The 24,334-nt window shown below is 44.4% G+C and overlaps 1 protein-coding gene across 1 annotated transcript; it reads right to left on the bottom strand.

The window, feature by feature from the left end:
* Nucleotides 1-114: 114 nt before the first annotated feature.
* Nucleotides 115-1,981, bottom strand: ch25hl2 (cholesterol 25-hydroxylase like 2). Its single transcript, XM_073047672.1, has one exon. The coding sequence runs from the start codon at nt 1,504-1,506 to the stop codon at nt 592-594; it is 915 nt and encodes a 304-aa protein (XP_072903773.1). The 5' UTR covers nt 1,507-1,981; the 3' UTR covers nt 115-591.
* Nucleotides 1,982-24,334: the final 22,353 nt, after the last annotated feature.

Here is a 24,334-nt window from a genome sequence, read left to right as displayed (position 1 = left end):
CGCTGAAATTTTATGTGAGCCTTTCCCATCAACACGCCGTGCTACTTCAAGAGAACTAGTGAACACAGAACCAGAAACATATAAAAAGTGAACATTTTTATTTGCATTCGAAGACATTTTGCATTTTAAGGACATATTTACATTTTTGCCTGTATTCCATAATCTACTCTTAAATACATACGATGTATTATTTTAAATATTTGGGGCAAAAGTTTTGCAAATGCGTAGAAATGATGCCACAGGGGTTTCTTTCCAATATACATTACATAATATACGCAAGATAATTGAAACATTCATAATCGTGGTACCTCGTTAAAATGGAATATCGTTAAATATTTACCTCACGTATAACGGTAAATACAAATGTAGCACGTTTTTATATCGCACTACACATAGCTTACTTCAAAGGTTCGTTTTAACGTGAAAAAATAAATAACTGCGATATTTAACGTCAGAATATTCCGGCAGTCTCCTCAATCGAGATTTTTTTTTTTAACCATTGCACTGCCGGTCTCTCTGTCGTCTCCAACCGGCTTCTTTTGACACCTTGTTTTACGCGGGAGAAATGCGGCTTTTATCAGATGGCGGGATCTAGATATGTTTCTTGTTTTTGGTGGCTTTGCGTCGTTTCTTTTCCACCTCTAAATAGGCGGGCGAGCGCTTGTATTCGCAACAAGTGCCGCAAAGCCAGTCCCAGTGTGAGAAGTAAGGGGCAAAATAGTACTGTGGCTTCTGGTGGTGAGCGTCGTGCTTCACAGAGCCGCCCCAGAGCCCGAAAGGGATAATGTTGTGAAAAGCCCAAGGGAAGTCATAGCCGCTGTGGTCATCCACTGAGAGCCAGACGTTTAAGATCATGAAGGTGAACCCAGTCAGGTTGTGGCACTGCAGGATTATCGGGTCTATGGTGGTCCAAAAGCCAAGGCTGATCAGTTCCCAGGCAGATAGGTACTGCGTCGACCAGGAGAAGGGAGCGTAATATTCGTGATGGATGGCGTGGAAAGTCGTGTAGAGCCATCGAAACTTGTGGTGCATTAGGTGCCAGAAGTAATACTGGAAGTCGAAGAGAACTGTGCAGCTGACGATTCCTATAAGGAACTCGGAGAGCTGTGGTGCCTCTTCCTGGAGAGGGATCGGAGGTCTCCAGTACCATTGGAACGCGGCTGCCGGGAAGACAAAGATAACGTGGTTGTAGCCGGTAAGCCACAGAGTCTTGAGAATGTTTGCCCACGTTACATGCTGGTCCGGGTGGATCTTGTACCTGTTAATGGCCGGGCACCTGCGAGCCAAGATGTCGAGCGTCATGTAGAAGGTGCAGGTGAGGAAATAGGTGGAGACTGAGATGATAACTGGAAAGAGCGGCGAGCGGAGGGTATCCTGGTGGTTGACTCGCAGGTAGTCCCACAGCGGTTGCAGCAAGGACTTGTCCCAGGCGTACTGAGAAATATTGGCATTCTGGATTACCCGGACGTATGGGTCGAAGACTTGGGTCGCTTCTAGAAAATACATCAGGATCGGCTGCCACAGAACGATTGCACACACTCGCTGCTCTTAATTTCGCGCTCTGTACTTGCAGGACTCTGAAATGGACGCGAAGGAAGTTAGAGGGTTAATGTACACCATATAGTGCCCAGTTTATTCTCCCCGTCTTCCTGACGGTTGAAAGGAGGTTCAGTGTCGAGGTGGAAGGCTGGCTGGCTTTGCTACAGTATTTATAGGCATGCGAGCCCTGAGCCCAGGGTTATGTGCTCAAAGTGCGGCCCCCTCTTGAAGACGCCCCACGGCTCCGATTGGCCCTAGACAGAGACGAAAACCCAAGGGTCACATGGTGTTGGGATAAACACTACGTTAGCTAAAAAATCGTTCACATACTCGTGCAACTGGAGTGCATCGCCCCAATGTTCAATCCGGTTTCGCCAGTACCATGGCAAGAGCAGTTGTGCGGAGGGCAGTCAACCCCGATAGAGATTCGGCAGGATTCCGCCTGACTCAGTCCAACTCTTCAATGATTAAAAAATATATATACTGTATCAGGAGTTCCATTCCTTGCTCTTACAAGAACAGTTAGATTTTTAACTCCATCCTTTCAGCTTCCGTACACGTTACCAACAGACCATGCACATGCAACGGCTACCAATAAATCAAGACTGTCCTGATTAGAGCTGAGCTCGAGACAAGCACTATACATGAAACTGGCTTCAGAATGAAAGCTTTTTCATCTTCCAAACTGTCGATTGTAATTTATCCCTGTTCATTCGTTAGTCAGTTACAAATCCATATCGGTGACTGTTAAAATCTTCAGTAAGCCTGGACGTAGAGCTAATAAACTGCGGCAGGTAAAGTTGACGCCAATCAATTTATTTTAACTTTTCGCTGAAAATCCCGTGTGTGTAAAGACGGAAAGAAATGTTTCCTCGGCAGCAAGGTCTGCTGCCATCTCGTGGTGAGCTGTGTTTCTACATCTGTGTGAGGATGATCAGCACAAGCCCATTTCTCCCAAAATTGAAAAAAACGGAGAATGTTGATTTAAAAAGAGGAGGTTTAAACTTTATAAATCGATTCATGCCATCTTATAATAAAAGCAATGAGCGTTGAAGTGTTCTGCATTTACACACCAAATTCCTTTACGAAGTTAACAGCAGTCAACACCGTATCCCTGCAAACAACACCAGCACTACCAATATTCCACTAGCGGGAGTTCCCAATATTTTTTATGCCATGGCCCAATACCATTAAGCAAGGGGTCCGTGGACCCCAAGTTGAAACCCCCTGCGACTAGAGCCATGCAAATTGTACGCTTCCCCACAATATTCGCAGATAGTTCGAGCATTGAGCTTAAATATACAGCATGTGTACCGTGTCCCTCGCACTGTTAACAAATTAATTCCGCGCGCAGTTGCTTGAAGTATTCAGACTGTATGGAATTTAATTTCACCTTTTCACTCCTGTTTATAGATTTCATAGATTTCTTTCCTTACACATTAATTTTGGTTATATTGTAAACGCTACTTTTTCTGCACTGAAGTTTCCACATTTCAGCCCCCCTCCTGACTGTTTCGGGTACATATTTCTGGAATTGTAAATGCTAATATCCGAAATACTCAGAGGACAGGTGAAATGAGACACGATTTCAGATCATTGATCCCTCATCAGACCCAGAATAGCCAGAGGAGTAATTTTTAATTTGTTAAGTGGAAAGCATAGAGACAATGTCTAGCATAGGACCAACTGCAAGGCCGTCCGGACTTCCATTATTTTTGGTGCCTCATTTAGGAGGAAACAAACAGAACCACAAGCCGGAGAGCACGGCAGTGGCAGGAAGATGTTCCGGAGGTCAGGATGAAAACTGGGTCATCGGAGAGGTGAGGCAGTAGCGCCACCTACTGCAGCATTGCCTCACTCACATGTCCATAGTGAAACTATTTCAGTTGTTCTCACATTACAGCTGTCAATCCTTACCTTTGTCGGGGATTTATCTCCCATTCTGGTGGTGGTGGGTTCCATATTACTCTCCTACTCTTGGATGACATTCTTCTCAACTTCCCACTAATCATTTTACCTATTACCTTAAATTTCACATCCCCCGTTTCTGATCTCTCTCTGTCAAGAGCAATCATGCTTTCAGATGCAGGGGTTCGAACTGAGATAGTAATAATTCCTTTCCTCCCACAGATGCTGCTTGACCTGGTGAGTTCTTTCTTCTCCACCTTGTGTAAACTTCTCATAATTTTATTGACCTCAATTAAATCAAGCATTAAGCATTAAGAAGAGGAACGCCTCACATCTTAATAAGCTGGTAAGGAAGGCGGGCTCTGTCGTGGGCAAAGTACTGGAGAGTATAACATTGGTAGCTGAGCGAAGGGCGCTGAGTAGGCTACGGTCAATTATGGAAAACCCTGAACATCCTCTACATAGCACCATCCAGAGACAGAGAAGCAGTTTCAGCGACAGGTTACTATCGATGCAATGCTCCTCAGACAGGATGAAGAGGTCAATACTCCCCAATGCCATTTGGCTTTACAATTCTACCGCCAGGAGTAAGATATGTTAAAGTGCCGGGGTTAGGACTCAATGTATTTAAGTAAACTACTTAAGAACTTTTTTTAAAAGCTATTATTAATGCTTTTTGAGAGGGTGATTTTAGATGCATATCATATTTTTACTGAGTTAAGTATTGTATGTAATTAGTTTTGCTACAACAAGTGTATGGGACATTGGAAAAAAAGTTGAATTTCCCCATGGGGATGAATAAAGTATCTATCTATCTATCTATCTATCTATCTAAATCTACCCATTGATTCTAAAGAGAACACCCCCAACCATTCTCTCCTGATGTAGAGATCTGCTCTGTGTCCTTTCTAAAATTTAATGAAACACGCCTGGATGCAGGAGAATGAGGAGAGATTGGATAGAGGTATACTAAATTATCAGAGATGCAGATAGGGTTAATGCAATCAGGCTTTCTTTCCACTGAAATGAGGCAAGCCTAGAACTATAGGTTTAGGGTAAAAGGTGAAACCTTTCACTTAAGGAGAAGTGAGGGGGAACGTCTTCACTCACAGGGTGGTGCGGTGTGAGAGTGAAATGAGCTGCTAGTGGAAGTGGTGAATGGGAGTTCGATTAGAACATTAATGAGGAGTTTGGATAAGGACAGGGATGGCAGGTTTTATGGAAAGCTATGGTCTAGCTGTGGATCAATGTCACTTGGCAGAACAACAGTTTAGGACAGACTAGATGGCTTGAAGAGTCTGTTTCTGTGCTGTATTGATCTATGACTCTCTGAATCTAAGTTTTCAACTGTGACTTAACTGGAGCTTTGAGGAATTCCAGGATGACTTCCACATGATTACATTCCATGATGTGCACACTACATCATATAGCTTATTTACTGTACTGTTGAATCTGCTCTCAGGGATCCAAGGACAGGGTGTCATGGCCCCCTCTGGCAATCGCCCACCTGGTTATTTTCCTCAGGAATGGGGCCTCAATCACCTCGTTTAGTTCCAATCATTCCCAGGTTCCACTAACTACAAACACCTGCTTTCTATCAGCAAATGCAGTATAAGAACCCCGTGACCACAGCAAGGAGCTGCCAGTTCATTTGGTCAACTCGTGTATGAGTAACCTCGCTCCATGGTTCTTAGGACTATCAATTCTAAGTCTAGCATCATTCCTGAATTCTCTACTAAAACCAAGACACTCTTGGCACCAATTCCACGCTCGCTACGACCGTAACGCCTCCCGACTCAGCCTCCGCGCCCGTGTTCAGCACTTGGGTTCGTTCCACCACCACGTCCTAGCGACAGAACGAACTGGCCACGATGAACCCAGCGGACACGGATCCCGTACAACACGCTCAGGTACCTATTAGCCAGGGCTACTTATTGGGCGCCCACGACCAACTACTTCGGGAGATCACGGTGTGGTGAACTAGATATACCTGTCTGACTGCTCCTGTGGCTCCTCCCAAGACCCTGCTGACTACCCCTGTGGCTCCTCCCACAGACCCCTGTATAAAGGCGACTGTGGCCTGCTGCTCTCCCTCATTTTCCCCAGGATGTAGTGTTGTCCTTCAGTCAATAAAAGCCGATATCTCACTTCCTAAGTCTCGGCGTGAGTTATTGATGGTGCATCACACGGAAAACCTTCGGACACAAACCACGAATATGCAGAAGGTCAGTGAACAAGTGGACCAGGTCTCCGCTTCTGTTTCTCCGTCCTCTTCAAGAACCCTGGATACCCAAACTGCACCGCTCGGGATGGCTTCGCCCTCGGAATCAGCAACACCATCCCCTCGAGAGCCGTACGTACCCAAGCCTGAACCCTACGCCGGGGACCTAGGTAGGTGTCGGGCCTTCCTGTTACAATGCTCCCTAGTCTTTGAGCTGCAGCCACGTACCTACACTTCCGATAAATCAAAGATTGCGTACATCATGGGGTTGTACGAGGGGATGCCTTGGCCTGGGCAACCGCGATATGGGAAAACCGACCAGAGGTTTGTTCCTCCTACTCCTCCTTTGTCGCTGAGATGAGGAAGGTCTTCGAATAATCCATTCGCGGTAAGGACGCCACAAAATGGTTGCTTCGTCAGGCTTCGCGAAGTGTGGCCAGGTATTCTAATGAGTTCCGGACCTTAGCCGCAGACTCCGGGTGGAATGACGAGGCCCTAACGGGAGGTGTTCCGACAGGACCTCTCGGACAAGATAAAGGATGCGTTGGCCATGAGGGATGACACGGACTGTCTGGACTCTCTGATCTCGCTAGCCATTTAATTAGATTATCGACTTCGAGAACGTCCGAGAAAGAAGACCAGTTATCTTGTTCCTCAGGCCATCCCACAGGCCACCGTACCTTCTCCATCCAGCCCTAACCTCTCTCCCCCTTATGTTCCTCTCAGAGCTCCCGCTCCTACTGTTCCGGTGGGTCCGACGACACTCCCTTCAGCCCCCCAGACTCGGATGCAGATCCCGGCTACTGTGAATTACCAACGACAGTCTCTGTCCCTATCCGCTTTGTTGGATTCCGGTGCTGAGGGCAATCTGCTGGACGAGGACATAGCCTCCCTGGCTGGAATACCTCGTGAGCTGCTAACTACACCCCTGGAGGCCCGGGCCCTGGACGGAAAACTGCTGGCTCGGGTGATCACTGTACGCCTCCCCTGACCTTGATCCTTTGTGGCCCTTACTAGGCTCCCTTCCTCTGAAGAAACCGCAGATCTTATCGTCTGCCACGTCTTCTGCCTCCATGGAATCCCCGCGGACATCATCTCCGATCGAGGTCCCCAGTTCATCTCGCAGGTATGGAAGGCCTTCTGTCAAGCCTTGGGTGCATCGGTCAGCCTGTCATCCGGCTTCCACCCCCAGGCGAGCAGGCAGACGGAACGGGCCAACTAAGACCTGAAGGCAACGCTACGTTGTGTAACGGCAAACAACCTGCTGACCTGGAGCGGCCACCTCCATTGGGTTGAGTACGCCCACAACTCTCTGGTGAGCTCTGCCATAGGGAGGTCTCCATTCGAGTGCTCCCTCGGGTACCAATCCCTGCTCTTCCCCGCGCAAGAAGAGGAGATTGCGGTACCGTCGGTTTGGGACCATATTGATCGGTGCCTTAAGATTTGGGAGGAAACATGCACGGCCCTACTCGGATCAACAAATCGAAATAAGAAGACAGCTGACTGACACCGGACTCCGGCGCCAGAGTACCACCCTGGGCAGATGGTGTGGCTTTCCTCCAAAGACATCCCGTTCAAAAACGAACATGGGAAACTCGCCCCTCGCTTCCTGGGACCATTCAAATTGAAAGGGTTATCAATCCCACAGCAGTCCGCCTGAAGCTGCTAGGGTCCATGCGCATCCACCCAACTTTTCCTGTGTCTCAGTTAAAGCCTGTTTCCGTCAGCCCCTTGTGTTTCCTAGCTGAGACTCCCCCAGCTGCCCGTATCATTGACAACCATCCGGCATAGACCATTTGACTACTAGACGTGCGCCGTCGGGGCAGGGGTTTCCTATACCTGGTGGACTGGGAAGGGTACAGTCCAGAAGAGCATTCCTGGGTCCCCTGCTCCTTCATCCTAGACCCTTCCCTCATCCAGGATTTTCATCGGGACCATCCAGACAGGCCTGGAGGATCACCTGGAGGCTCCCGTTGAGGGAGGGGTGATGTCATGGCCCCTTCTGGCAATCGCCCACCTGGTTATTTTCCTCAGGAATTGGGCCTCAATCACCTCGTTTAATTCCAATCATTCTCGGGTTCCACTAACTACAAACACCTGCTTTCTATCAGCAAATGCAGTATAAGAACCCCGTGACCACAACAAGGAGCAGCCAGTTCGTTTGGTGGACTGGTGTATGAGTAACCTCATTCCAGGTTCTTAGGACTATCAGTTCTAAGTCTAGCACTGAATTCTCTACCAAAACCAAGACTCCGTGTAAAGACTCCCTTGGCACCAATTCCATGCTTCCTATGACCATAACGCCTCCTGACTCAGCCTCCTCGCCCGTGTTCAGCACTTGGGTTCGTTCCACCACCACATCCTTGCAACACAGGGAATGCCTCTGTTCCTCAGTGTTAATCATCATCTTTTCCTTCATTGTTTTTCCTCAATGCTTTCTTTGTCCTTCCTGAAGATATTATCTCACAATTTTCCAGAACAAATTCCTTTTGTGAATATCTGACAAATGTATTTGTATTTTCTTTCATTCTTCTTCCTAACTGTTTGCTAACATCATACAGCCAACTTTTGCATTCAACTGAAACCATCCTAATCAAAGCCCTTGCATTTCTACCTAAAATTTATCTTGTGTACACTTCTCCATCCTTCTGCTAAAGTCAATGACTCAATTCTCATTTTCAAAGAGATTAATTTAACCAGAGGGATGTTCTACATAACAAAGTTGCTCTAAACTCTTGCAACAAATCAGTGGTGCAGTGGAGTTACCCACAAAAAACTACTGGAGGAACTCAGCAAGCCAGGCAGCATCTGTCCGATGTCAAAAGAGTAAAGAGACAGAAGGAACTGGAGAGATACTATTGCCACGAAATTTCACAACACTTTTGGAAGGATTAACAAACCAATGTCAGCATCATCTCCCAGTCAAGCAACCATCAGTGCTGAGACCCAACCATCAGTCAGGTCATATCATTCAGGTGCCTGGCATCAGTGTCCAAAAGCAGACACACTGTTCAATGGGAAGTGATTACCAGGTGGACACTGAACAGCTGGAAAATAATGCTGGTAACGGAGACAAGAAAGTAGCGGACAGACTGAATAAGTATGTTGCCTCAGTCTTTACTGTGGAAGAGACTAGCAGTACACCAGAAGTTCAAGATAGTCAAGGGGCAGAAGTGAGTGCAGTTGATATTACTAGAGAGGAGTTACTTGGGAAACTGAAATGTCTGAAGTAGATAAGTCACCTGGATCAGATGGACTACACCCCAGGGGTTTGAAAGATAGCTGAAGAGATTGTGGAGGCATTAATAATGTTTCAAGAATCAATAAATTCCGGTATGGATCAGGAGGACTGGAAAATTGCAAGTCTCTCTCCACACTTCAAGAAGGAAGGCAGACTGGAGAAAGCAAATTATAGGCCAGTTAGCCTGACCTCAGTGGTAGGGAAGATGTTGGAGTTGATTATTGAGGATGTGGTTTCAGTGCACTTAGGGGCACTTGATATAACAGATCAAAGTCAACATGGTTTCTTTGAGGGAAAATCTTGCCTGACAAATCTATTGGAATTCTTTGAGGAAATAGCAAACAGAATAGACAAAGGAGAATCAGTGGATGTTGTGTATTTAGATTTTCAGAAGGACTTTGACAAGGTGCCACTTGAGACTGTTTAACAGAATAGGAGTCCATTGTATTACAGTAAAGAAGGCAGCACTGGCTGTTTGGCAGGAGGCAGTGTGTGGGAATAAAGGAAGCCTTTTCTGACTGGCTGCCAGTGACCAGTGGTGTTCCGTAAGAATTGGTGGTGGGACTGCTACTTTTTACACTGTTTGTCAATGATGTGCATGCTGGAATTGATGGCTTTGTGTACAAGCCTGCAGATGACATAAATGTTGATGGAGCAGCAGGTAGTGTTGAGGAAACAATGAGGCAACAGAATGACTTGGACAGATTAGAAGACTGGACAAAGAAATGGCAAATGGAATACTGTGTTGGGAAGTGTATGGTCATACACTTTGGTAGAAGGAATAAAAGCATAGATTATTTTCTAAACAGAGAAAGTTCCAAAGTCTGAGGTGTAAGGAGACTTGGGAATCCTGGTGCAGAATTCCCTAAAGGTTGAGTCCGTGGTGAGGAAGGAAAATGCGATGTGAGCCTTCATTTTAAGAGGACTGGATTATAAAAACAATGATGTAATGAAGAGGCTTTATAAGGCACTGGTAAGGCCTCACTTGGAGTATTGTGAGCAATTTTAAGCCCCTTATTTGAGAAAGGATTTGCAGACATTGGAGAGGATTCAGAGGAAGTTCAGAAGATGTCATGGTCTGGTCCGTGAAGTCTGCATTCCGGTTCACGGTCCGGTCCATTATACCTTATTCCAGGTTTTCCGGTTTTCCCTTGTTCTGTTGGGTGCTCTAATTGAGGCACCTGATTCTCATTTTGGGATGGTTACATAAATAGCTCCTGGGTTCAGCTTCATTTGCTGGACTGTTCCCTTTCCTTCTGAAGCCTTGCCTGTATTGCTATCAAGTTCTACCACTGGAGCAAGACTGGAGCCAGACTGGAGCCTTGCTCTGTCTACATAAGGAACTGTCTATTATTGTTTGGAACTGTCTGTGTCCATGCCTTTGCTAGGTAGGTCTGGCTGTTTGCTGCTAACTTGTGTTGGGAACTGTCTGTGTTCTGTGCATGAGTCCTGGCCCAATGTCCTGCTCCCTAGGAGGGGTCCTGACTCTGTAGAGCTCTGGCCCAATGTCCTGCTCCCTAGGAGGGGACCTGACTCTGTAGAGCTCTGGCCCTAAGTCCTGTTCCTAAGGAGGGGTCCTGGCTCTGTGTTCCATGTCCCTATGCTCCTGTCTCTCTGAAGGCCAAGGCTCTGCGCTCCTGTCGCTCTGAAGACGGAGTCAAGGCTTTGTGTTCTTGTCCTGTCCATGTGCCTCGTCCTGTGCAGGAGTTCCATGTCTAGTCCTGTAGCTGTTTCATGTTCTGGGGTCCGAGCATAAGTCAAGACCCAGGTTCTGGGTCCTTGTCCAGTCTCTGGCTCAGAGTCCAAGCCCAGGCTCCTAGTTCCCAGTTCTTTGTCCTGGTCTCACTTTCCTAACCCAAGTCTTTGTCCTGTCCCGTCCCTAACTCTAGTCCAGTCCAGTTTCTAGTACTTCAGTGTCTGTGTCTTGCATTTGGGTCCGTCCTCGGCACCCCCATTATGACAGAAGAAGTATTCCTGGAATGAAAAGCTTATCATGTGAAGAGTGATTGGAGTCTTGGAACCCGGAGAATCATAGAGTACAAACCTGGAGCCCAGAGTGCAAATTCCATTTCAACAAACTGGGAACAATCCAAATTGCTTGAACCTTCAGGCAGCAGTACCTCCTACTGCACCACTAGGTATCATGGGGAGCACGCAGCAACCTGGTATAAAGAGACTCCTAAACCATTTGCTCAATCTGTAACCTCTTAAGTCACCTCACAACCCACTGTACTGGAGTCATATTTGATCAACAGACAACCTATCAAGAAAAGCAATCTTTTAAAGTATTTTCAAAATTATTTCTATCGCTGCTGAAATTCAGTTCTGCTCAAAGTATTTTTCCCACAAAAAGCATGGATTTCTTTGCAGGAAGCATTTAATATTTATTTTATTCTTTTGTGGATGTGGGCAGGATAAGCACAGTCAGTAATTATCGTCCCTGAACTGAGTGGCGTGCCAGGCTGCTGAATGAAGACACAGCCATATTGTAATATGTGACAGCAAGACTGGGTACAGCAAACAACTTCCCTTCACTAGAGATCGTGATTGGTTCTGATCCATTGTAACCAGTATCTGGTGATATTTTGTGGTCACTAGTACTGACTGCCTTCTTATCCCAGATACATTACTTGAACTTGCCAACTCTTCTGGATTATGGATCGGGAAAACTATCCCAGGGGCAGCAACTCAATGCATAAAAGCATGCGGACATGGTCAAACGGTTCAGTTGTTCAGACCAAACATCAGAATGGGGAGGAAATTTGATCTAAGTTACTCTGACCGCGGAATGATTGTTGGTGCCAGACAGTGTGGTTTGAGTATCTCAGACACGGCTGATCTCCTGGGATTTTCACATACTACTTTCTCTAGAGTTTACAGAAAGCTGTTTAAAAAGAAAACATCCAGTGAGCAGCAGTTCTGAGGGCAAGAATGCCTTGCAAATGTGAGAGGTCAGGGGAGAATGGTCAGGTTGATTCATGCTGACAGGAAGGTGACAGTCACTCAAATAACCAAACGTTACAACAGTGGTGTGCAGAAGAGCATCTCTGAATGCACAACGCATACAGGAGGTACCTAATAATGTGGCTACTGAGTGTATGTCTGTGATAGTAAACCTGATTTAATTATTCCACTATGTACCATTGCTCTAAGAGGACCAAGTGAGAAGAACACTCAGATGAGGTGAGATTAAATGCTTTTGAATCAGGTACCACCAACGAATTGACATGGATGGTTATTCATCACAGAATGACGATGAAGGCTCTCTTGTTTAAGAGTTATCACAGTTTGACAAGGGTAAACAGGAAGGAAAGGGACTGGCAGCCTGTTGTCAAACCGAATACAATGAAATAAGATGAAGTTTGGTTCACCAAATAAAGTCAAATGCCCACAATGTCCCTAATTTCCCAAAATTGCTGCCACCTTCTTCCTAAATCAGAATCCATATTTCCACCAGCATTATCTAATTTCCAGACGCTGGAATAATCATGCAATGAGCTCCACTTTTCACCAGGAAGTGGCAACAGAATGAACTCTTGCGAATTAAAGCTCCCTTTGTTTCATTTTAATTATTTAATTTGCCCACTGATTTGAAATGTTTCTTGGCTCAACTGAGCTTGAGAGGGGAAGTTGGATATTGGTGTGGTTACCCTGAAACCTTACAGATTTAAAGTTCACCTGTGCCGCAAAACAACAAGTTTGATGGCATATGCCAGTGGGTGTCTGCTGCTATTCCAGAGAGAGGGTGAACCCATTAGATTAAGAAGGCAAGCCAGGTCTGTCACTGAAACTCTCTCGGTTGAAGAGATTGGGGAGGCTCTTGTGAAAATGAAAGAAACTAACTATTTATCTCACTTCCACAACCAATCTAGCTATCCCTGAATCTGAATCAGAAATTTATATAATTAAATAAGTAATGCAAAAGGAGAGAGAACTAAGTAGTGAGCTAGTATTCCTGGATTCATTGTCCATTCAGTAATCTGATGGCAGAGCGGAAGAAACTGTTCCTGAAAAGTTGAGTGTGTTTCTTAAGGCTTCTTGATGGTAGCAATGAGAAGAGGGTATGTCCTGGGTGATGAGGGTCCTTAATGATGGATGCTACCTTTTTGAGACATTGCCTTTTGAAGGTGTCCTCAATGCTGGTGAGGCTAGTGCTCATGATAGAGTTGGATGATTTTACAACTTTCTTGTGACACCACTCAACTAGCTGATCTATCACTCTCCTGTATGCCTTCTCATCATCATCTGGAATTCTTCAAACAAATTTGTGTCATTGGCAACCTTATAGGTGGCTCTTGAGCTATGCCTAATCACATAATCGTGGGTGTAAAGAGAGCACTGCAGTGAGAAAAGCATGCGTCCTTGAGGTGTGCCAGTGCTGATTGACAGTGTGGAGGAGATGTTATTTCTGATTCACACAGACTGGTTTCCCAGAGGGAGGTCATGGAGTCAGTTGCAGAGGGTGGTACAGAGGCCTAGATTTTGGAGCTTGTTTGTTGGTTTGAACTGTGGGTATGACTGTAGAACGATAGAACACTACAGCACAGTACAGGCCCTTCAGCCCTCCATGTTGTGCCGACCCATATAATCCTTAAAAAAAGTACTAAACCCATACTACCCCATAACCCTCCATTTTTCTTTCACCCATGTGCCTGTCCTAAAGGCTCTTAAATACCCCTAATGTTTTAGCCTCTACCACCATCCCTGGCAAGTCATTCCAGGCACTCACAACCCTCTGTGTAAAAAAACAAACACAAACAACTTACCCCTGATGTCTCCCCTAAACTTCCCTCCCTTAATTTTGTACATATGCCCTCTGGTGTTTGCTATTGGTGCCCTGGGAAACAGGTACTGACTATCCACCCTATCAATACTTCTCATAATCTTGTAGACCTCTATCAAGTCCCCTCTCATTCTTCTACACTGAAAAGAGAAAAGTGTGTTGAATGCTGAGCTATATATATATATATATATATATATATATATGTGTGTGTTTTACGAGACCAAGTTGCGAGCTCGACATCAACCCGGCACGGATGGAGAGCACACTCAGGGGCAGCCTGTCACTGGATCAAACTCAGGAGCCTCCGTTCTCGAGCCTGGTGCTGATCTCATTGCACCTCCAGCCGACCTGTTCCACAATGTAAGCAGTGCGTGGAAGATATTAAAGTGGAAAAGCCTTGCACAGAGTCAATCCCACTCTCTCGGCCTCAGAAGTCAGGATCCAGTGGCACAAAGAATCGTTTTGTCTGGCAACTTCCTTGGCTGCATTGGATGGCCGTGTCTTCATAAGTGCTCTGCCGCGCCCTACACACTCCACAATACGCTGCTGCAACGCCTTCTCCTCCGCCTGATCCACCGAAGCAGTCTTCGCATGCTGGGATGAGCAAATTCCCATCTCACCAAGGGTTTCAGACCTGTCGGCTACCCTCACCTGGTTCAGCCGGCCTGTCGAAGCCGTTGCCCAGGGTGTGGCCGCTGTCGCATGCAAACAGCTACGAGGAGCCACAGGTGAGTGCTGGGCATTGGTGGGGACCAATAGATGACGATCCACTCCTTGGAGTGAGACAAGCCCCCCATCTAGAGGTGCGACCCCTCCCATGCACTCCAGCTGAACTGTAATCAATAAACAAATCATGATGTAGGTATTACTATTGTCCAGGTGATCCAAGACTGAATGGAGAGCCAATGAAAATGTATCTGCTTTAGACCTATTGTAGCAATATGCAAATTGCAATGGGTCCAGGTCCTTGCTTAGGATGGAGTTGATTCTAGCCATAAGCAACCCTTCAAGGCACAATATCACAGTAGATGTGATTGCCACTAGGCGATAGGCATTGAGATGGTTCGGCCCTCTCTTCTTGGGCACTGGTATGATTGTTTCCCTTTTGAAATAGGTGGGAACTTCCAACTGCAGCGGTGAGAGATTGTAGACATCCTTCAACAGTCCTGCCGGCAGAGGTTTTCAGAGCCCTACCAGGTACACCATCGGAGCCAGATGCCCTACCAGGGTTCACCCTCTTGAAAAATGTTCTGACATCGGCCTCCGAGGTCACAGGGTCACCAGATGCTGCAGGTATTTGCATAGATGTTGTATTCTCCCTTTCAAAGTGAGCAATAAAGGCATCGAGCTCATGTGGGAGTGACGCATCACTGCCGTTCATGATGTTAGGTTTTGCGCTGTGGTAAGTAATGGCCTGCAAACCCTGCCACAGCTGATGTGCTATCAATTCCATCTCTAACGGCAATCGGAATTATTTATTTGCCCGTAAAAAAAGACTTTCATAGGCCATGCCTGGGCTACTTGTATAGTTCTGCATCACTAAATCTGATCGTAAAATGTTTGATTAATCACGAGATTCAGAACAATATAAAGAAACACTGGTGGAAATCGGCAGGTCAGGTAACAGTTATGCAAAGCAATCAACATTTCAGGTTCGGACCCACAAACTGCTGAGTTCCTCCAGTATTTTGTGTACATTATCCTGGATTTTCAACACATGCAGAATCTCTTGTGTCCACAATAATAAGAAGCCTTCAAAGACTTGTGTGTTTCAGTATTTAGGTACAATGGTCCACATTGTGTTTCAATGTGGAAAGGAGAACTGGCTATGGTAGAAAGTCTCTGAGATTGGAAGAGCCAATCAAGTAAAGGAGTCTGATAACAGTAACAGATTTATGTTCAAACTCTAAGGTACACTTTGGGAAAATCTTTCGTCATAAAGTAATAGAACTCTACAGTACAAAAACGGTTCTTCTGGCCTACAGAATCCTTGACAAAATTCCTCTCCCCACCTGCAATAATCCCATTGGCCTGATTTAGGGCCAAATCCTATGCCTTGATTATTTTAGCATTTGTCTGAATGCCTTTTAAATATTGTAATTGCCTCTGCTGGGTGGTGCGGTGAAGACATGTCTCTTCCAGAAGGGGTGTAAGACACTCCTGCCCTCTGCTAGACTGAAGGTCACCCTTGGGCAAGGTATAGCACCTGCTTAGCCCCACAGTCAGGGTAAGATGAAGCCATGGGAGCTGTTGGTGGATGGTCTTATGAGCAGCTGATGCATATCACAAGACCTGGTTATGTGACCACTAATGTTAGGCAGACAATCTCTGAAGAGTGTTGATAATGGCTGGGGTTACCCATCTTGTAAAGACACTACCAAAAAGGCAATGGCAAACAAATTCTGTAGAAGAAATTGTGAAGACCAATAATGGTCATGGAAAGCCCACGATCGCCTACATCATACAACATGGCACATAACGAACAAACAAATTGCATTTGATTGCACAACCTCTGTGTTCTGAACACCAATGAGTTTAGATATCAACCAGTAAAACAGCTTTACCCCAGATCCCTCTTAAAGGTCTGTCCTCTCATCTTAGTCTATGCCCTCTTGACCTTGATTCCTATGACTTTGTCAATCAACCCTATCTATGCCCTTCATATTCTTATACACTTCTATCAGGTCACCTCCCAGTCTCTTTTTTTTCAGGGTAAACAACTGTGACCCGTCCAATCTCTCCCCATAACTAAAATCCTCCAATCCAACTGGTGGAACCATTTTGCATTTCCTCCAGCACAGTTACTTACTCCCTATAGTGTAGTGACCAGAAATGCACACAATACTCCAAATGCGATCTAACCAGTCTTTCATAAAGTTGCAACATAACATCCCAACGCTTATACTATATGCCCTCAACCTAAGCAGGCATGCCCTTTTTCACTACCCTATTGACCTGTGTTTCTATCTTTAGACAACCATGGACCTAGATCCCAGGTCTGTCTGTTCATCAGCATTCCTTAGTGTTCTACCACTCACAGCAAATATACTAGCCCTATTTGATTTCCTTAAATGCCTCACTTCCCACATGTTAGGATTAAATACCAACTGAAATGCCCCAACCAACTTTTCAGCTTGCTTTAGACAATCTTCCACACTATCCATTCGCATAAGCTTATTTGGAATATATGCAGGGGGATGTTTGTTTCACTCAGTTATAAAATATCATTCTTTGGCACCAGAGGGAGCTATGGCAGCATAAATGATTGTATTTTGCAATGAGCGAAGTAGGTATAAATTCATCAAAGTATCTTCATGAAGTATTTTCTTTCAAAACATACCCTACCCTTTACATGAGTCAAAGCTTTCATGGCTGAACTGTGAAGTAGAATCAAAAGCTAAAAGACTTGACAAAAACACAGCAAATAGAATATAAAGAGGAAAAATGTGTGGTTCACCACTTTTTTAGGCAAAACTAGAATGTAGAGTATTTTTAAGACAGTAACAGATTAGGCAGCATTGATCTTCAAAGTGGTCTGTACACTTTTGTACAGAAATCAGTACGGAGGTGCCGCAAGCAAATAGGAAGACAAATGGCAAAGATAGAAGAGAGAACTTTGCAGATCAGGCATCATCTATGGAGGGAAGTGAACAGTGAGCTAAGACCTGGTATGCTGATTTTTATTGCAAGAGGATTTTAGTCTAGGAGTAAAGACATTCTACGGAAACTGTATCTGGCCTTGTTGAGACCTTATCAGAGAATTGTACACAATTTTGTCTCCTCACCTGATTGCATAAAGGTATCAGTGAGGATTCACCAGACCAGATTTAGGCCTGATGGATTCGCTGTCAAATAAGTCTATACTCTAAAACAAAATCAGGAAATACTGGAAACACAGTAATCAGGCAAAGTATGTGGAGAGAGAAATGGAGCGAAAGTTTCAGGTCAAAGAATCTTCATTAACTCTGATTCTCCTTCTATAGATGCTATGTGATGTGCTAAGTGTTTCCAGCATCACTTGTTTTTGATTTCTAGAATCTGCCGTTTTGATTTTCATTTAGGTCTCCACGCTCTAGAGTTTAGAAAATTAAGAAAAGATCTCAATGAAGCTTGCAAAGTTCTTAAAAGTCTCAATACACTTCATGCAGGGACAGTCATCTTCCACAAGATGATTGTTGCCTCCATATATCCCAATCATAATAAAAAGAGATATATCCTTTTCAGGCAATTACACCAGAATTTTCAAATCTACTTTATACTACCTCAGTGTACTGTGTAGTAACTTAAAGGCGAGCTTTTCAATGTACCTCGGCACATGTGATAATAATAAACCAATTCCATCAATCACTGTTCCTTCATTATCATTAGATCAAAATCTTGGAGTTCCTACCCAATAGCAACAACACTTTGCAAGGACAGTTAAGGAAAGGCAATAAATACTGGCCTTGCCAGAAATATCCACATCCTATATATGTATTAAAAAGACAATACAAATTCCTAAAATTTAAAAGCATATGGTGCAAATCTTCGCCATTTTGGAACAATAATCATCTATCTGGGGAGAAACCATTCATTAATCGAACTTGGGAGGATGAAAGTATTATTACTCTTCAAGATATTAATGGGGCAAGTACTATCCTTAGCTTTCAAGAACTGGTATCTCAATATAATATTGATAAACACTGTCTTCTATTTTAGAGTAAGATCAGCTTGTAAAGCCTACGGGTTTCCCTGGGGTCAGATTTAAAGGACCATCCCATTTTAAGTTGGATACAGAGTGCTCCAAGGCAGATAGTGTCATATATCTATGATAAGTTAAACTCCCAGAAACATATGCCCACGTCAGGAATGAAATCCTGGGATAGGGACATATCTGAATTGGGACAAGACTTAGACTGGGATACGATTTGGGATAATGCTGCCAGTGCTTCAAAAAACCCAAATCATTGGTATATACACTTGAAATTTTGTCATAGAGCATATTTAACACTGAGAATTAGACATCAAATGGGACTGGTTCCTGACCCATATTGCTCATTTTACCCCCATGAAACCATTGGCTTTTTTATACATGTTGTATGGGAATTTCCAGGGGTTCTTGGTTTGTGGGGGAAGGTTATCAGTACTCTTACAGAATTAACGGGGGTACAATTACCAATGGACCCCACTGTACATCTTCTAAATGATGACTCCCACCTTTCCCTTCTGGAAAAAACAAGCAAAGTGTGGCTGGCAGGCCTGACTGCAGCCAAGAAGATTGTAGTCCAGCGTTGGAAACCTCCTCATGATATTTCAAGTGCTCACTGGCTTTGGAGCTTTTTGGACATTTCCTACCTGGAACTATCATCAGCAAGAATAAATGACGCACGACTAAACAAAATCTTAATGTGGATAAATTCGATATCTAACTTAAAAGATCTTCTGTTAAAATAGGAATGCTCTGTCTGTGTATGCACTACTACTCAGTTGGTGGAGGGGAGAGGGGAGGAGGGGTGGAGAGGGGGGTTTGGATGAGGAAGAGGATGAGGGGTGAAGGGGGATGGCGATGAGGGTTGGGGGGTGGTTGGGTTAAGCAGTCAAAATATAATCAGCAACTGGTTGTATTGAATATAATTTGTTGGTGTTGCAATAAAAATTAGTGATATGAAAAAGACAATACAATAACCCAATGCATATTTTCCATATCAACCTGTTTTTCTTAATAGTGAGTTTTGTGCTGTTACTAATCCTCTTGTTCTTTCAGTGATGCCCTTCTGAACACACTGTTTTAATGTGTGGTTATTTGAGTTACTGTCGCCTTCCTGTCAGCTTGAACCAGTCTGGCCATTCTCCTCACACCTCTCTCACCAACAAAGCTTTTTTACCCACAGAGCCGCTGCTTACTGGATCCTTCCTATAATGAGGTGACCAAAACTGAACACAAGAGTCCAAGTGTGGTCTAACCAGAATCTTATAGAGCTGCAGCATTACCTCACAGCTCTTGAACTCTATCCCTAATGAAGGCTGACGCATGATACTCCTTAACCACCCTATCAACTTGTGCAGCAACTTTGAACAATCTACGGACTTGGATATTATTAAATTACCCATCTGTAGGGACTGAAAGTAATGAACAAATGCAAGGGTAATACCATTTAGCAATAGGTAAAGCACAGGGCCACACTGCTGAAGAACAACAATATGTACCTTATCACTGAAAGGCTGATATAGACCACAGTGATTGTCAATAAATGCTACAGTGACTAATCGATGTGGGCACGCTGTTGTGAATTTGTCAGAAGCCACATAAAAATGATGGGATAGAGCATATTGAATTGGATGGCTCTGGAATCTCAGAGGAGAATGGGAGATGTGAGAGTAATGGGTGAGGACTCATTAGGATCAACACTGAGTTGATTACCAGGGGTAATAAAAAGATGACCATTTGACAGCATCTGTGAACCATTAATTGCTCCTCTCTTCACATTTGCTGCAAGACCTGCTGATGTTTCCCAGCATTGTTACTTTTCCTACCTACGTCTTACTTTACAAAGAAAGATGTGCACAGCAGGTATAGGCAACAAGGAACAAATGAAATGGTTGAGGTTGATAAGAAATACAAAAGAACACTTAAGAGGGAAATCAAGAGGGTAAAAAGAAGGATGCTCTAGCAGACAAAGTGAAAGAGAATCCCGAAGGTTTCTAGAGATATATTAAGAGCAAAAGGATAGCGAGGGATAGACACGGTCCACTTGAAGATTAGTGTGGTCTTCTATGCATGGAGCCGAAAGAGATCAAGGGAAATCTTAAATGGATTTTTTGCATCTGTATTTAAAAGAAGGCAAACACAGAGTCTATAGAACTGAAGCAAAACAGCAGTGAGGTCATGGATCATATACACATTACTGCAGAGGAGGTGCTTATTGTCTTGAGGCAAATTAGGGTGGATTATTCCCCAGGCACTGAGAAGGTAGTCCCTTGGACCTTGGAGGAGGCTAATGCTGAAACTGCAGGGACATTGGTAGAGGTATTTAAAATGTCTTTAGCCACAGGTAAGGTGCTGGAATTGAAATTAATTGAATTGACTTTATTTCTTACAATCTTCACATACATGAGGAGTAAAAATCTTTACGTTACGTCTCTGTCTAAATGTGCAATGTGCAATCATAGTAATTTATAATAAATAGAACAATAATATTAAATAAAACAATCAATGTAACATAGAAATACACTCAAATCAGCGTGAGTTCATCAGTCTGATGGCCTGGTGGAAGAGTTTGTCCCAGAGCCCGTGGGTCCTGGCTTTTATGCTGCGGTACTGCTTCCCGGATGGTAGCATCTGGAATAGATTGTGGTTGTGATGGCTTGGGTCCCCAATGATCCTATGGGCCCTTTTCTCACACCTGTCTTTGTAAATTTTCTGAATCATGGGAAGTTCACAACTACAGATGCGCTGGGCTGTCCATACCACTCTCTGCAAAGTCCTGCGATTGAGGGAAGTACAGTTCCCATACCAGGCAGTGATGCAGCCAGTCAGGATGCTCTCAATTGTGCCCCTGTAGAGAGTTCTTAGGACTTGGGGACCCATACCAAACTTCCTCAACCGTCCGAGTGAAAGAGGTGCGGTTGTGCCTTTTTCACCACACAGCTGGTATGTACAGACCACGTGAGATTCTCGGTGATGTGTATGCTGAGGAACTTAAAGCTGGTCACCCTCTCAACCCCAGATCCATTGATGTCAATAGGGGTTAGCCTGTCTCCATTCCTCCTGTAGTCCACAATCAGCTCCATAGTTTTTGCAACATGGAGGTAGAGGTTGTTTTCTTGACACCATTGTGTCAGGGTGATGATTTCTTCCCTGTAGGCCACCTCATTATTATTTGAGATTAGGCCAATCAATGTAGTGTCGTCGGAGGACAAGAGGACAGCAAATGTTGTTCTGTTGTTCAAGAAAGATACTAGGAATAAACTAGGAAATTATAGGACTGTGAGCCTGATGTCAGTAGTGGGTAAATTATTGGAGGGTATTCAGACACAGAATATGTATAATTGGATAGACATGGCCTGATTAGGGATAGGAACATGACTGAATGCATGGTAGGTCATGTCTAACCAATTCCATCAAGTTTCCCAAGGAGATTAACTAGGAATGTTGAGAAGGGAAGGCAGTAGGATGCTGTCTCCATGGACTAGTCAATGTGGGTACACTGTTGTGAGCTTGTCAGAAGCCAGATTAAAATTACAAGATGCAACGTATTGACTTGGATGGTTTTGGAATCTCAGAGAGGAGAATGGGAGATTGCGAGTAATGGCTGAAAACCTACCATGCACAAAGCCATGTTGATATCCTTACGAAGCCCTACATGGGAGGCTGATCCAAAACGTTGAGCTGCTTGGCATTCAGGATGAAGTAGTCAGTTGGATTCTATGTTTGCTTAGTGGGGCAAGCCAGAGAGTGCTAATAGACGTATGAATATTGGTGTGTCACACGGAATACTGCTGGGTCCATTGTTGTTTATCATCTATATTTATGACTGAGATGATCATGTGGTAAAACAGACCTGCAAATTTGCAGACAACACCAAGATTGGGGATGTAGAGGACAGAGAGGAAGGCTATCGAAGTTTGCAATGGGATCAGGATCGGCTGAAAATTTTGGCTGGTAAATGGCAAATGGAATTTAATGCAGACAAATGTTAGGGTGTTGCACTTTGGGAGGACAAACCAGGGTAGGACTTACACAGTGAACAGTAGGGCACTGCGGACCGGTAGGCAATGGGACGTGGGAATACAGATCCACAATTCCTTGGAAGTAGTGACATAGGTAGATAGGGATGTTAAAAGAGCCTTTGGCACATTGCCCTTCATAAATCAGAGTATTGAGCACAGGAGTTGGCATGGTACATTAAAGTTTTATGAGACATTGGTGAGGCCAAATTTGAAGTATCGTGGGCATTCTTGTCACCTATGTACAGGAAAGATATCAATAAGATTTACAAGGACAGAAAGGATTTACAAGAACGTTGCCAGAACTTGAGGACTGAGTTATAAGACCAAAAGATATAGGAGCAAAATTAGGCCATTTGGCCCATCGGGTCTGCTCTGCCATTTCATCATGGCTGATCCATTTTCCTTCTCAGCCCCAATCTCCAACCTTTTCTCCATGTCTCTTCATGCCCTGACCAATCAAGATCTATCAACGTCTGCCTTAAATATACCCGATGACTTGGCCTCCGCAGCTGCCTGTGGCAATAAACTCCACAGATTCACCACTCTCTGGCTAAAGAAGTTCTTCCTCATCTCCTTTCTAAAAGGACGCTCCTCTATTCTGAGGCTGCGTTCTCTAGTCTTAGACTCCCCCACCAAAGGAAACATCCTCTCCACATCTACTCTATCAAATTCTTTCAATATTTGATAGATTATAATGAGGTCACCCCTCATTCTTCTGAATTCTAGTGAGTACAGGTCCAAAGCCACCGAATACTTCTCGTAGGACAAGCCTTTTAATCCTGGAATGATTTTTGTGAACCTCCTTTGAACCCTCTCCACTGTCAGCACATCCTTTCCTAAATAAGGCACCAAAACTGTTCACAATACTCCAAGTGAGGCCTTACCAGTGTTTTACATCCTTGCTTTTATAATCTATTCCTATTGAAATGAAGGCTAACATCACATTTGCCTTCCTCACCACTGACTCAACCTGCAATTTAAACTTTAGGGACTCCCAAGACCCTTTGCATGTCAGATTTTTGAATTTTCTCTCCATTTAGAAAACAGTTTACCTTTTTATTTCTTCACTGTATTGCATCTGCCACTTTGCTCATTCTGCTGATCAGTCTAAGTCCTTCTGTAGCCTCTCTTGTTCCTAAAACTACATGCCCTGCCACCTATCTCTGTACTAACTGCAAACTTGGACACAAAGCTATCAATACCGTCTTCTAAGTCCTTGACAAATAACATAAAAAGAAGCAATCCCAACACAGACTTCCAGCATACTGCTGGTGTATTTCACAGTGAAGACGATGCAAAATACTTAATCAGTTCATCCACCATTTCCTTGATCCCATTGCTACCTCTCCAGCATCATTTTCCAGCAGATCGATATCCATTCTTGCCTCTCTTTTATACCACTAGTCACGGGCAACCAACCAGAAAAGGCACCCTTTATTCTCACTCTTTGCCTCCTACTAATCAGCCACTGCTCTATCCATGCTTGTATCTTTCCTGTAATACCATGGGCTCTTGATGTATTAAGCAGCCTCGTGTGTAGCACCTTGTCAAAGGCCTTCTGAAAATCCACCAATTTTCCTTTGTCTATCCTGCTTGTAATTTCTTCAAAGAATTTGAACAGATCTGTCAGGCAAGATTTTCCCTGATGGAAACTATGCTGATTACAGCCTATTTTATCATGTGCCTCCAAGTACCCAAAACCATATCCTTCACAATCAGCTCCAACAGCTTCCCAACCACTGAGGTCAGACTAACTGGCCAATAATTTCCTTTCTTCTGCCTCTCTCCCTTCTTGAAGAGTGGAGTGACTTCTGTACTTTTCTAGTCCTCCAGAACCATGCCAGAAGATATTGATTCTTGAAAGATCATTACTGGTATTGATGGAAGCACAAGATTACTGGTCGCGGGCGGGAGCCCAGAATTCCGGGGGGAA

The sequence above is a fragment of the Hemitrygon akajei genome, chromosome 6 (assembly GCF_048418815.1).
Source record: "Hemitrygon akajei chromosome 6, sHemAka1.3, whole genome shotgun sequence".
NCBI classification, from domain to species: Eukaryota; Metazoa; Chordata; class Chondrichthyes; order Myliobatiformes; family Dasyatidae; genus Hemitrygon; species Hemitrygon akajei.
Note: the sequence above shows the minus strand (reverse complement) of the source record. Positions and strands in the feature narration are given on the sequence as shown.

Coding starts and splice junctions, on each gene's coding strand:
- ch25hl2 (XM_073047672.1), bottom strand. CDS start 1,506: ATGTATTTTCTAGAAGCGACCCAAGTCTTCGACCCATACGTCCGGGTA.